Source organism: Chiloscyllium plagiosum, chromosome 33 (assembly GCF_004010195.1).
Source record: "Chiloscyllium plagiosum isolate BGI_BamShark_2017 chromosome 33, ASM401019v2, whole genome shotgun sequence".
In the NCBI taxonomy this organism is placed as follows: Eukaryota; Metazoa; Chordata; class Chondrichthyes; order Orectolobiformes; family Hemiscylliidae; genus Chiloscyllium; species Chiloscyllium plagiosum.
In genome coordinates this window covers 23,626,941-23,641,071 of record NC_057742.1, presented here as the reverse complement: position 1 = coordinate 23,641,071, position 14,131 = coordinate 23,626,941, and the positions used below count along the sequence as shown (strand labels likewise).

The 14,131-nt window shown below is 41.3% G+C and overlaps 1 protein-coding gene across 6 annotated transcripts in view; it reads left to right on the top strand.

Moving 5' to 3' along the window:
* The window catches only part of LOC122539946 (glycoprotein-N-acetylgalactosamine 3-beta-galactosyltransferase 1-like), a 54,204-nt gene that overhangs the window by 14,371 nt on the left and 25,702 nt on the right, over positions 1-14,131 (top strand). For 5 of the 6 annotated variants that reach the window (XM_043675158.1, XM_043675157.1, XM_043675154.1 and 2 more), the window contains exons 2-3: positions 7,494-7,689; positions 10,619-11,286. In XM_043675158.1, the coding sequence (XP_043531093.1) occupies positions 7,494-7,689; positions 10,619-11,286 (864 nt within the window). Of the gene's footprint in view, positions 1-67; positions 342-7,493; positions 7,690-10,618; positions 11,287-14,131 lie in introns of all 6 variants that reach the window. The other variant, XM_043675156.1, reaches the window with a different exon arrangement.

Here is a 14,131-nt window from a genome sequence, read left to right as displayed (position 1 = left end):
GCGTAAATTTGATAAAAGATTAAATAAATAAATTCTGCATTTGTACCTAATTTCCTGTACGTTCCAGTGGCTGCATGCTGAAATGTTACAAGTTGCGCCGCACTTGAGCTTAGACAAGTGGAGAAAGAGACCGGGGCTTAAGTGTGTTAACGAGTGAACGTTTATAGCAGTGATTGGAACAAGAAAAGCGGGCAAGCAGTGAGGGGCACAGTCCCTTTTCGGAAATGTGTGTATTTGCGGCCGGAGACCGCGAAATTGTCTCGGGAGCGGCAACAGTTGCCAAGCGTTCCCAAGAGCTCCAGTGAAGATCAGTCACTCTCTGAATAGCCCATTGTCTAAAGGTGAGTGCAGACAAAGCCGCTCCGACTAATGCTGAAGAAAATTAAACAATGTTTTTTTTTATTCACGAGAGAATAATTTTGTAATCACTGAAAAAGAGTGACCACGCGGCTTTAAATAAATGAGAGAACTTTGCAAGGGAACAACGACATTTTATAACTGGCGTAAGGTGTTTATTTAGAAATCGTTTTCTGGCCTTATTAGCGCTCAACAGCTGTTGTTTGGTTTTGTTTCCAGCCACGATTTCTATTTATTCTGCCCCATGTCTGCCAAGCGCCGTATATGTCACATAAATATAGAAATATACTGACTGGCGGTTTGTTGCCCACAATCTTCTGTGGGAAGAACTTTCAGCCGTTAAATAAAACGACACTTCAGGCAATACTCACCTTTTAACAATGGACTATTCAGGCACTTTTGTTCTTGGTCTGTTGGTTGTTAATGGACCAGGACGGGCGAAAGGGAAGTGATCAGTGGGGTGTTCGGCAGCTGAAGGAAATCCTATTTACGAGCACAACGGAATTAATTTGAGGGAGGGGGAGAAGAGAGAATTCATGTCTGGAGTTATTTTTAATAGGTTGCTCTTCCACGGAGATGAATGTATGCTGCTTCATTTAGTGAAGACATAAAGAGGGAATCCATCTTCAACCCAGCCCTGAGGCCACTATCATGATTTTTTTTTATTTGTCTAAATTGCTAAAACGCTTAATGTCGATAAAACAGAACAGATGAATGTCAAAGGTCTGAAAATTCATACAAGATGCATTCATTTTTGAAAGAGAAAGAAAACACTTGCATTCAAACAAACCTTTCACTTCCTTAGCATTCCAGATTATTTCATGATTTGGAGATGCAGGTGTTGGACTGGGGTGTACAAAGTCAAAAATTACACAACATCAGGTTATAGTCCAACAGGTTTATTTGGAAGCACTAACTTTTGGAGCGCTGTTCCTTCATCACAACCACCTGATAAAGGAGCAGCGCTCCGAAAGTTGGTGCTTCCTATTAAAGCCGTTGGACTATAACCTGGTGTGTGATTTTTAAAGATTATTTCACAACACAGGTTCTCATTGGGTACTGTCCATTTTCTTTCAAATAAAAACACAAAACACTAGGCTGACACTAACTGCAATCCTGAGGAAATTTGCAGAGGTACTGTTTTTATTTCAGACATACCAAGACCCCATCATCTCTAGCATTGACTCATTTCCACTGGTTAAAAGAAAAGTAAAGAGCCAATATTAAGTCGGCGAAAGTGAGTACTGCAGATGTTGGAGATTAGAGACGAGTGTGGTGCTGGAAAAGCACAACAGGTCAGGCAGCATCTGAGGAGCAGGAGAATTGATGTTTAGGGCAAGCCAATATTAATTCCCCATCCAATAGCCAACAACAGGTAATCTGGTCACATTGCTGTTTGTGGTACTTTGCTCTCTGCAAATTGACTAAGGTATTCTCTACATTACAAGAATAACGGGGTAGTGGGAATTTTCAAAGAAATGCAAAATTGACTGTAAAGCGCAACAGACACTGTATACATTGTAGAACATAGCACATCCACGGTGTGGAAACAGGCCTTTGGCCCAACACGTCCACACCGACCCGTCAAAGAGTAACCCACCCAGCCCCATTTCCTTCTGACTAATTTATCTAACACTATGGGCAATTTAGCATGACCAATTCACCTGGCCTGTACATCTTTGGACTGTGGGAGGAAACTGGAGGACCCAGAGACACGGCAAACTCCACACAGACAGTCGCCCAAGGCTGGAATCAAACCCGGGTCCCTGGTGCTGTGAGACAGCAGTGCTAACCACTGAGCTACCGTGCGCACCATTATCATAATGAAATGCCCCCAAAGTACTTAATTAGAGCATTTAAAAAAAAACAGAATTGTATTGAAATAGGAAATTGTTAGATAAATGTAAGTTTCAAGCAGTGGAGGACAGAGAGCTAGAGAAAGGGTATTCAAGTTTGCAGATGACATCAAAATTGGAGGTGTAGTGGACAGCAAAGAGGGTTACCTCCGATTACAACAGGATCTTGACCAGATGGGCCATTGGGCTGAGAAGTGGCAGAGTTTAATTCAGATAAATGTGAAGTGCTGCATTTTTGGGAAAGCAAATCTCAGCAGGACTGAAACACTTAATGCTAAGGTCCTAGGGAGTGTTGCTGAACAAAGAGTCCTTGGAGTGCAGGTTCATAGCTCCTTGAAAGTGGAGTTGCAGGTAGATAGGATAGTGAAGAAGGCGTTTGGTATGGTTTCTTTTATTGGACAGAGTATTGAGTATAGAAGTTGGGAGGTCATGTTGCGGCTGTACAGGACATTGGTTAGGCCACTTTTGGAATATTGCATGCAATTCTGGTCTCCTTCCTATCGGAAAGATGTTGTGAAACTTGAAAGGGTTCAGAAAAGATTTACAAGGATGTTGCCAGGGTTGGAGGATCTGAGCTACAGGGAGAGGCTGAACAGGCTGGGGCTGTTTTCCCTGGAGCGTGGCAGGCTGAGGGGTGACATTATAGAGGTTTACAAAATTGAAGGGCATGGATAGGATAAATAGACAAAGTCTTTTCCCTGGGATCGGGGAGTCCAGAATTAAAGGACATAGGTTTAGGGTGAGAGGGGAAAGATATAAAAGAGACCTAAGGGGCAACTTTTTCACGCAGAGGGTGGTACTTGTATGGAATGAGCTGCCAGAGGATGTGGTGGAGGCTGGTACAATTGCAACATTTAAGAGGCATTTGGATGGGTATATGAATAGGAAAGGTTTGGAGTGATATGGGCCGGGTGCTGGCAGGTGGGACTACATTGGGTTGGGATATCTGGTTGGCATGGACAGGTTGGACCGAAGGATCTGTTTCAGTGCTGTACATCCCTATGACTAGCTCAGGGCTAAGGCAGCTGAAGCTGTAGTGATGAAAATCAAGCACTTGGGAGTGGCCAGAAGTAGAAGAGCACTGGTATCTCAGAGCAGGCAGAGGCTGCAGGAGTCAAGAGATGGGGTGGCTCGGCCAGCTTTTATTGCCCATCCCTAATTTCCCAATGTGTTTAAATGTTCTTGTGGGTCTGACTTAATGATGTACTTCAACTGAACTATTTTTTTCAGGTTTGTTATTGAGATCAGTCGATCTTTCAAGGCAAAGCCCCAGTTCTAACATCAACAATTGTTATATGAACCAAAAGACATATCTTGTAAAAATGCTTACCAATTAATTGTCGAAGAGTGTGGTGCTGAAAAAGCACCACAGGTTAGGCAGCATCCGGGGAGCAGGAGAATTGACGTTTTAAGCATAAACTTGTTCATTCCAGATGAAGAGTTTATCCTCGAAACGTTGATTCTCCTGCTCTCATCATGCTGCCTGACTGGCTGTGCTTTTCCAACACCATACACTTCGACTCTGATCTGCAGTGCTCACTTTCTCCCAATTATTTTCCTGTGCTATTTGTTGGCAATGGATATGAAATAATGGGGTGTAAGTTGTAAAGGAAGAGGCCATTCAAAATTAACCTTCAATTCAGTAAAATGATGAGTAGACTTCTACATCAACTCCATTTTCCTGTCATTACTTCAGTACCCAAGAATATGAAAATTTCAATCTGGAATATACTCAGTAGTGGACTAGAAGTTTGCATTCATTCATTTTTACTAACAGAAAATTTAGTATAAACGTGTTGAATTTGTAATGTTTATTTAGATCTACTGATTAACCCTTTTTCCAGAAGAAGGTTTAAACATAAATTGCTATGCCCTAACTTTGTAAAGCTAATTTCTATTCCAAGCAATATGTTTTCTTTTCACCTTTTAACTTGGCATCACTTTTTGTAAAGTAGTTTGAAATCTTGGAGAAATTGAAAATGCCAATATTTCTACATGATATTCTGTCTGCAGAATTTTGGAGTACCTCTGGTTTATGATGGGTAGTAGGCGGCAGACCAGACTGCATTGAATTGTCAAGTCTGGAAGTAATAAATGGATGAATGAGGGTTTCGGCAGATGAGCTGAAACATGAGTGAAGTCACGCAATCTAACTAAGGGACGGATAGATAGCTTTAGTGGTAGCAGAAATGAGGTTGGAAGCTCATCTCAGCATCACTTGTGAACAAATTGGCTGAAACTAGTGTCAGGGAGAGGGGTGGGCTCAGTCGCTCAGTCTGTGTTTCTGCTCACAATGTAGTTTGCTCTGCACTGGACAGGTGAAATGCAAACTGGGTGACTGCTTTGCGGAACACCTACATTCTGCCTGCAAAAATGACCCAGAGCTTCCTGAGACCTGCCACTTAATCGCACATCATGTTCCCTGGCCAATATCTCTGTCTCAGGCTTCCAGTAATGTTCCAACAAAGCTCAACACAAGCTGGAAGAACAGCACCTCATTTTCCACTTGGCCTCCCTTTGGCCTTCAGGACTCAAATATCAAGTTATTAATTTTAGAGCCTAAGCACCATCTCCCATGTCCTTAACCAAACCCCCCACACATCAGGCCTTGTCACCACATGGGCTACTTCCACAGATAACCTACTGTCAGCTACTAATGGTCCCCACTAGTAGGTATTAATTATCCCAGGCTGACTCTTATTCATTCCTTTTATGTGCTCAACTGTTTTTCTGTCATCTGAGCTCCAGCTCCACTTATAGTATAATTCCCCTGCTCCCATCAACTCCCGCCCCCACTCTCCAACCAGTTCCCCACCCGAACTTCAGTATATACACCAACTTTTTCCTATCTAAAATCAGTCCTGAAGAAGGGTCACTGGACCTGAAACATTAATTCTGCTTTCTGTCCATAGATGCTGCCAGAGCTGCTAAGCTTTTCCAGCATTTTCGGTTTTTGTTTGTGTGAGATTCTTATATTTTGTAAGCTGCATCCTGGAAAATTATTAAGCATAATTTATACTTTCCTCAGCCACTAAAGAAATGTAATTAAAACAGCAACATCAACAATGACTTGGAGCATATGGCACCTTTCAACATAGTGAAATATCCCAAAGTTCTTCACAGAGAAGTTATCAAACAAAATTTAATACCATGTCTCATAAAAGCTAGATCAAAGAGGCAGGAGCATCATGAAGGAGAACAGAGATGTTTGGGGAAGGAATTCACAAATTTGGTTGTCATCAAGTAAACATTCTTAAGTTAAAGAGGCCAAAGGTATGTGGGCATCATGCTAGTCTTCAAAAGGCCAGTACTGTATTCCATGGAATATTTGGTATATACCATTGGCTGCACATCTCCTATTTCACATGTATGAAAGCATGAAACAGAACTTTGGCTTAAGTGTGTGTGAGAGGTGACAGCTCGTGGTTCAAAAAAAATGTGATAGAGTTACAAAATCTTCATATCACAGGAACAGGCCATGCACCTCCATAAGTTGGTTTTGGTGTTTCAGCTGTACGTTAGCTTCTTCCCACTTTTTTCATCTACTCCCAATAAAATATCCCTCAATTCATTTCTCCCAGAAATGCATATATGCTATTTGTTTCAACTACTCATTTGTTGTAGTAAGTTCCACATTTTAACCACAAAATTTTAGTAAATTTCTGGTGTTTGTTAGTTAACTATGCAACATCAGGAGTTTTATAATAAGCTTCACTGACACTTCAGTGCGAAGAAAGAGGAGCAAAGAAATGATGAAGGCATCTTCCCCTGATTGACATCCAGCATACCCTGCTGTAAAATGTGTCAGGACCAGGATTAGCCTTTTCTGCAATACTCTCCATGGTCAACTAGCCTTCTCGCACTTGCTATCAAGGGTCATACACAAAGCATAGCCTGAGGCACAGTTTTTTGCTTGCTGTGTCATTTTATGGTTGAGGGTATAATTGTAGTTTTTAGTATGGGGATGCTGGAAGATCTACGTCCGATAGGCCACATATTAATGTACAAGTTCTGCAACTCTCCTTGTTTTATAGCAAAAACGTATATCAATGCCAAGCTGATTAAACTCATGATCATACTTCAACCAAGAGTTGTGAAAGTATTTTGAGGAGGTGGTATCCAGTAATTTGGGTTTTGCATTCATTACTTTATAACCTTAGCTTAGTTTGATGTCAAATGGTCCAATACATAAACGCTTTAATGTTTCTCATGTTAGCAGTGACCTAGTGTTATCATTGACTCTGTCCTAACTTTGAAAGGCAATTGGATTTGTGCAAATATGCATATGAGAAATTCTTTTGTTACTAGCCAGACTCCACTGTGTAACCTTCAGTTTAATTGGTTTGCTGACTTTGCATTGTCCAGGTATCAATTTAACATGAGAGATTGTATTCAAGGGAGATTGGATTTAAGGTAGGAACAATCTACTGCAGATACCAGAATTTGTACTGAAAACAACAAATGCTGGAGATCAGTGGGTCAAACAGAATTAGTGGAGAATGATCAAGCTAACGTTTTGAGTCTAGATGACTCTTCATCTGAGTTGAAGTGAAGTGTGGAGAGGACAGCATTGTGTGCTATAGTTTGATGTCGGTGGTGTGGAAGTAATGTGTGTAGGGTGCTGATGAAGAAAAGATGTTGGTAGTTCACATGAAATGATTGGAATGTGAGAATGGCAGAACAATGGTGTGTCTCCTGCCAGACTTGAAAGGACAGTAACTGGGATGAGGGGAGGGGAGGACATGATAACAAGCTAAAAGAAAGGGAAGAAATGGTCAACAATCTGAAGGTCAACAATATTCAGGCTGTAAAGTGCCTAGTCTGAAGATGAGATGTTGTTCCTCCAGTTTGCGCTGTGATTCACTGGAACACTACAGCATCCTGCTCTTTTGGCCACATGTCTGACCTGGGCATGCTGTAGTGTTCCAGTGAATCACAGCACAAACTGGAGGAACAACATCTCATCTTCAGACTAGGCATTTTACAGCCTTCTGGATTTATTATTGAGTTCAACACCTTGAGATTGGATTTAATCTGGCTGAAAAATATAGAATGTCATTTCTCATATCGCCTCCAACCAGGACAACTGCAGTCTCAACTGTAACCCATTGTCTTCTATTGAGGAATGGCATTTAAAAAGCAAACATTTAGATTTACAAATGTTATTGAGCAGGTCATTTCAAATGTGAATAGGTTAGGTGAATACCTCTGTCAAGGTGACTGTGGCATGATTCATTGAATTTCTCATACTGTGTGATACTTTGTTTTTGCTTTTCTCAGAACACCATGGCAATTCCAAGGTCTGTGGGCTCCTTTATCAACTTTATTACTGGGATTGTGATCGGAGTTTTCATCTGTTCCTATTTTGTTAACAAGGCCACATTACACATTCAACGTCACATGCAAACTAATTACAACCATCGCAACTTCCATTATTACCATTCCCTTGTGAAAGGAATGATGAATTGCAGTTCAAGTAAGTAACTAATCCTTTACTTGTGACCAAAATTGTTAAGTGACATAATTTTTGTTGTTCATTTAGCTCCTTTATCTGTTAAAGCTGCTAATTTCATTTCAATCATTTCACGTTTTGAGGATTTATTTCATTCTTTCATAGCCTCTGTTTCCCTTTTTACACTTAAAAGCTCCTCTTCAACTGGGAGTTAAGCTCCGTGGCATCCAGAGATGCCTTTTATTGTTTAATCCAATTGATGAGATCCATTTTTTCTCATATATCTATTTGGACAGCGTAAGCCAATGTTCTGTGAAAATTGGAATATTCATGGAACTTTGCCTAGCAATGGGACCAATGCTTGTTATGAAGTTTTCACTATATCACCTAATACAAATCAACGGCCATTTTTTTGTTAGAGTTCGCTGGACTGAGAGCAGGGAGAGAGGGAGAAGAAAAGGAATATGTTCCATACAGAAAAAGTGCAGCTGTCACATGTGCTGTTGAGAAGGTGACTGCTGGGAGCCAGAAGGTGCAGCTAAGTATTGGAGCTAAAACCAAGAAAATGTCATGGAAGCCATGGGGACTGAAAATAAGCCTGTGTGTCATTCATAGTTCGGCACAGAAGAGAGTGCAGTGAAAGAAGCCTGCACAGCAGTATTAGTGCAGCTGAGCAGCATTCAAACTCAGAGCAATCTCGGATTGGAAAACTTCGCTGTTCTGAGAAAAAACTGGAATTGTGCCTGTGAGTAGCTGCTGGAGTGCAGCTTCCAGACTCCAGGGAGCATTGTCCCAAAAAAGAAGTGTGAACTATCAGGATGTGAGCCATCATTGTGATAACCCATAACAGAGTAGATTTTGAGGCAGCTCCATCCCATATCTTTGGAAGTGAATAATTGAAATCCCTTCTAAAGTGTTAATAAGATTTCATGACCCAACATCTGCATGGTTGCTGAGAAACTTATGGATGTGTCTTGGTGATATGTGATATCATGTGCTGTGCGAGGTGGCTGATAGTTATTACTGGTAGTTACCTCATGTCGATTCTGGATGCTACAATACAAGTATTGTCAAATGTAATATTGGTCTAACTTTGTACAGTAAAGTTATTGTTCAAAACTGAAGAATCTAGTGGCTTTATTCTCTGAGTAAGTACTAACACTTTATCTACTTTATAAAAAGGTTATTCGTTCTTCGCCAAACCATTTTTACTACCTACAATCAGACCCTACCACCAGAGATCTATTTCCTTCCCCACCCCATTCCACAGAGACCATTCCCTCTGAGACTCCCTTGTTAGGTCCACAACCCTCATCAAGCCACCCTCCACTCCCCGGCACCTTCCCTTGCCACTGTAAGAGGGGTAAAACCTGTGCCCACACCTCTCCCTTGCCTCCAGCCAAAGCCCAAAGATCCTTACACATCCTGCAGAGATTTTCCTGCACAGCCTAACACCTCATATACTGTTTGTTGCTCTTGGTGTGGTCTCCTCTACATTGGGGAGACAGTACGCCAACTCTGAGAATGTTTCAGGGAAATCTCTGGGACATGCACCAAACAACCCTGCGGCTGACCACTTTTCAACTCCCCCTCCCACTCCGCCAAGGACCTGCAAGTCCTGGAACTTCTCCACCACCAAATCCAAGCCACCTGATCCCTGGAGGAGGAATGCCTCATCTTCCGTCTTGGAACCCGTCAACCACACGGCATCAATGCCAACCTCACTGACCATCTCATTTCCCCTCCCCTCTCCCTCAAGATGAATGGGGGTGGGGACGGAGGTGATAGGTCAGAGAGGAAAGTTGGAGCGGATAGGTGGGAAGGGAGATTGGCAGGTAGGACAGGTCATGAGGACAGTGCAGAGCTGGAAGGTAATCAGAGGGTTAGATAGGGTGGAGAGGGAGAGCCTTTTTCCAAGTATGGGGACGGCAAACACGAGGGGACAGAACTTTGTGAGGGGAGATAGGGGAGATAGGTATAAGACAGATGTCAGAGGTAGTTTCTTTACTCAGAGAGTAGTAAGGGTATGGAATGCTTTGCCTGCATTAGTAGTAGATTTGCCAAGTTTAAATGCATTTAAGTCGTCATTGGACAGGCATATGGACGTACATGGAATAGCGTAAGTGGGATGGGCTTCAGATTAGTATGACAGGGCGGTGCAACATCGAGGGCCGAAGGGCTTGTACTGCGTTGTTATGTTCTATGTTGGAACAGGGGTAAGGTGGGGGGAGGGGAAATGAGGAAACTGGTGAAGCTTCACTTGCAGGTTCAATGAGAAGAGCATTGGAGTAGGCTTGTGACACACACACCGTTGAATAACCCGCTGACATTTAATGTCTAGCCATTGAAATGAAGAGTACCTATTTTAAGTATTGCATTGCAAGAATCTCCAGGGACATATCCACAAAAAAGTAATATCCATTTAGAGCTGCAAGCAAGAAAAATGTATCTCAAAAAGACGTATAAATAGGATTTAAAGGCTTGTTGATGGTTTGCACATAGTGTACACTTGGCCTTTGAGTGGAATGTATAATTATTGCAAAGATCAGATCAGTTAATTAGTGATACTCTTTACTGAGTGATGTTTGATGTATATGACTGGATCCAGTCTGGTTTTGCTCCTGTAACATATCATTTGATTTGATTTATTGTCACATGTACCTAAGTACAGTGAAAAGCTTTGTTTGCGAGCAGTAAAGGCAGATCATAGTAAGCAAGGACATACAGATCATAGGGTGAAAAAAAAATTCAGACAGAGTTAGGGATACAAGTTACATCTCACAGACAAGATCAACATAACAAATCAGCATTATTTGAAGTTAGAGAGTTCATTTATCAGTCTAAAAATGGCAGGGAAGAAGCTGTTCAAGCAATTTTACATTCTTTGTTTTAAGTGGGCTCACAGCCTAACAGTTTGTATTGATGGTGTCCCATCTGCTTGCCTCTTTGACAGAAAGGAATCAGTCTGTAGCGGATGAGCTGTACAACAAAGTGCGCATCCTCTGCTGGGTGATGACTGCACCAAAGAATCTGGAAACTAAAGCCAAGCATGTCAAAGCCACCTGGGGCAAACGCTGCAGCATTTTGCTGTTCATGAGCTCTGAAAGCAATCCAGATTTTCCCACCATTGGCCTGGAAACGAAAGAGGGTAGGAACCAGTTGTATTGGAAAACCATTAAGGCTTTCCATTATGTGCACAAACGCCACATCGATGAGGCTGACTGGTTTCTGAAGGCTGACGACGACACCTATATTGTCATTGACAATCTCAGATTGCTTCTTTCCAAGTACAACCCCAATGAGCCTGTGTACCTGGGCAGGCGCTTTAAACCATTCCTCAAACAGGGTTATATGAGCGGAGGAGCTGGCTACGTTTTGAGCAGAGAAGCTCTGACAAGGTACGTGGCCGCTTTCAGAGATAAGACCTGCAATCATTCTTCTCACGTTGAGGATCTAGCACTGGGAAAATGTATGGAAATACTTGGAATTACGCCGGGAGACTCCAGAGATAATCACTTAAGAGAGACATTTTTACCTCTGACATTGCTGAGTCATTTGATAAAACGGCATCCAGACCCTAGCTTCTGGTACTGGAAATTCAGCTACTACAAAGCTACACATGTAAGTTTATTACTAATTACATTTTAATATATTCTTTCACAAGGTAAGGGTTTTGCTGGCTAGGCCAGCATTTATTGCCCATTCCTAATTGCCTTTAAGAAGGTGTTGGTGAGAAGCCTTCTTTTTGAACCTCTATGTTCTGTGAGATGTAGACTGAATTGAGGTTAAAATTTAATTCCCACAGCTGCTGAGGTAACCATGAAGGACTGTCCTTCTAAACCTCTCCCCTCATCTGAGGCGTGTTGACCTTCCGGTCAAACCACCACGAGTTGTTTCTCTCTAATGAGAAAGCCGCCCTAAGATTCGGCAGGACTAGTTCACTTTTCCTTCCATTTTTGATTCACTCAAGATATTGTTAGGAAAGCAGCTCCTGGATTTTGACCCAGTGACAGTGCAATGTTTCCAGGTCAAGATAGTGTTTGGATTGGAGGCGATCTTGCAAGTGCGTTGTTGCCATGTAGTTGGTAAATGCTGTCAATAAACAACAGCAAATTATGCTCCATCTAGCGAAACATCAGGACAAATGAATGTAGAGGTTCCAGTCTATACTCGCCCAATGTCCAGTAGACAAGGCTATCCAACAATTAGCAGTTTTGCCACTGAATGAATATCTCCTGTGAGCCAGGAGATACTAAAGTCCTTCATAAAACCCATACTACTGTCCTGGGTGAGATCAATGGACTGAACTCATGTTTGAGATTAAATTATGAGCCATTCCTTCTTTTAAATGTACATATCCTGGATTGAGACTGGGAGGTACATTAGTTGTACATATGAGGCATCCAGTAGAGCTTTGCTTGGAGTTCTATTGATCACTTTCTTTCGTCACTACAAATTTCTGCTGGAAATAACCACTTGTGGGCACTCCTTCCTGACCCGATGTGACAGGGAAGGCTGGCTCTCCAGGACAATGTTGCAATGTTGAGGTTGCTTTTCCCCTGCAGCAAATTTGGATTGTGAGCTCTCCTTCCTATGCCCCTCGTCCAGCTGGTGTGGCAAGATCCTGGAGTGAAAATCTTCATTTTGCTGGCAACCTAATTATGCCAGAACAGTACTTGCTCAAAATATTTCAATTCAGTCTGACCGTAGGATTTGAAACTGGAATGGGCATGAAATCAGTAGGTGGATAGAAAATGGGAATTTGTACATGATATTAAGAGCCTAAACCTTGGGTAGCTGTAACATGCCAAGTTAATAAAGAAGAATTTTTAACTAATTGATTGACATTATTCTACTTTTTAATTATTACAGTCAGTTAGGTTTAAAACTTAATGTCACTTTGATTGTACATGAACACACAATTCTCCTGTGCAAACATCATTTATAGTATATTCTTGAGGCAGTAACAGGGATACAGTTGTAAATGGAGACCTGAGGATTTATTAGCTGTACCTGTCACAGACAAGAAATAAATACTTTTTCTTAATGGCATTTCAAGGGGAGAAATAATCTTGTTCTATATGATTGTTGAATTTAGCTGCCAAACAGAGTTGTCCTATATTTAGATGTTAACAGGGCAGATTTCAGTGATCAGCTTTTCATTCGTTATTCAGCTCATTAAAAAAAATAATTACGCTGGAACCTTCTAATATCTTTCCAGCCTTGCTTTTGAAAGAATCCACTTAGGGAAGCAATTCTCCCTCTGCTTTTCTGTTCTTTTTTCATGCTAATGTTGGGAGTTACTGATGGGCTCTATGACGCTGAGGGAGTTTACGATTCCAACCCTTACACTCCTCTCAATTATCTACAACCGTTTGTGGTGGGGAAAAGGGAGCTTTGTTTTGTAGAAATCAACTACAATACTACTGAGTGTTTCAAACTGATTTATTACAGACTTTAGAGTTGGCAATGCAACAGGATGGATAATTATTCCCTAAATATGCAGTCAGTGGTGTTGACAGGGAATTGGTTTAATATCTTATTTAAAAGTTGCTGTACCATTTTTAAAAAAAAATGCACTCATTACTTAAGTAGAAGACTTAACTGCAAATGCTGGGATCTTGATTGCAAGATTTAAATTAACCAACCTGAAGCTTTAAACTTTACCTGGGGACTTTTAGATGGATGACTTTCAATATTAGTCAGAGGTAAATGGGTCAACCTTCAGTTTGTACTAATGCAACAGGAAATTGTGAAAACACCGCAAGTGTTGAAGCAAAGCAGGGGATTTGTTTGTATTTATGTGACTAGTTCTATTACCTTGCAATAACCCAAAACATTTATGTAACCAATGAAATACTTTTGATGTGTTATCATGTCTGAAATACAACAGCAAATTTATGCTCAGGAATATCCCACAAAAAGAAATAAATTAATTACCATTTGGCCATGTTGGGTAAGGAATTAATATGGGCTTGGACATCCAATAGAAATCCATTGGCTATAAGAATGCTCACTGATTATGTTCAGACAAGAAGGGAGACAGGAGACCAATTTAATGGTGCGTTTGAAGGCCTGTGCTTCCGACAGCACATCATTCCTCAATGCTGCACTGGAACACCATCTGTGATTTTGTGTTCACGTTTCTGGAGTGGGGTTTCAACTCACGCTTCTGTGCAAGAGGCAAAGGAGCTACTCTTGACCTACAATTCCCTTTGGAAAATTTCTCCTAGCATGTTAAACCAGGAGCAGTCTCAATCATCCGCTCAGGAAATGGGACAGTCCTTCCACTCTGAAAAGTTGACTGAAATGGCAATTTACAAGTACAGAAAAATACACCCAATAACATATGTTGCAGAAAAATTGGCAAAGCAATGTTACAGATGCTAAAACATCCAAAATTAATGCTTATGTCAATCTCCATTTAGCAATTGCTAAGTCATAATAAAATCAAACTGCTTGAGCC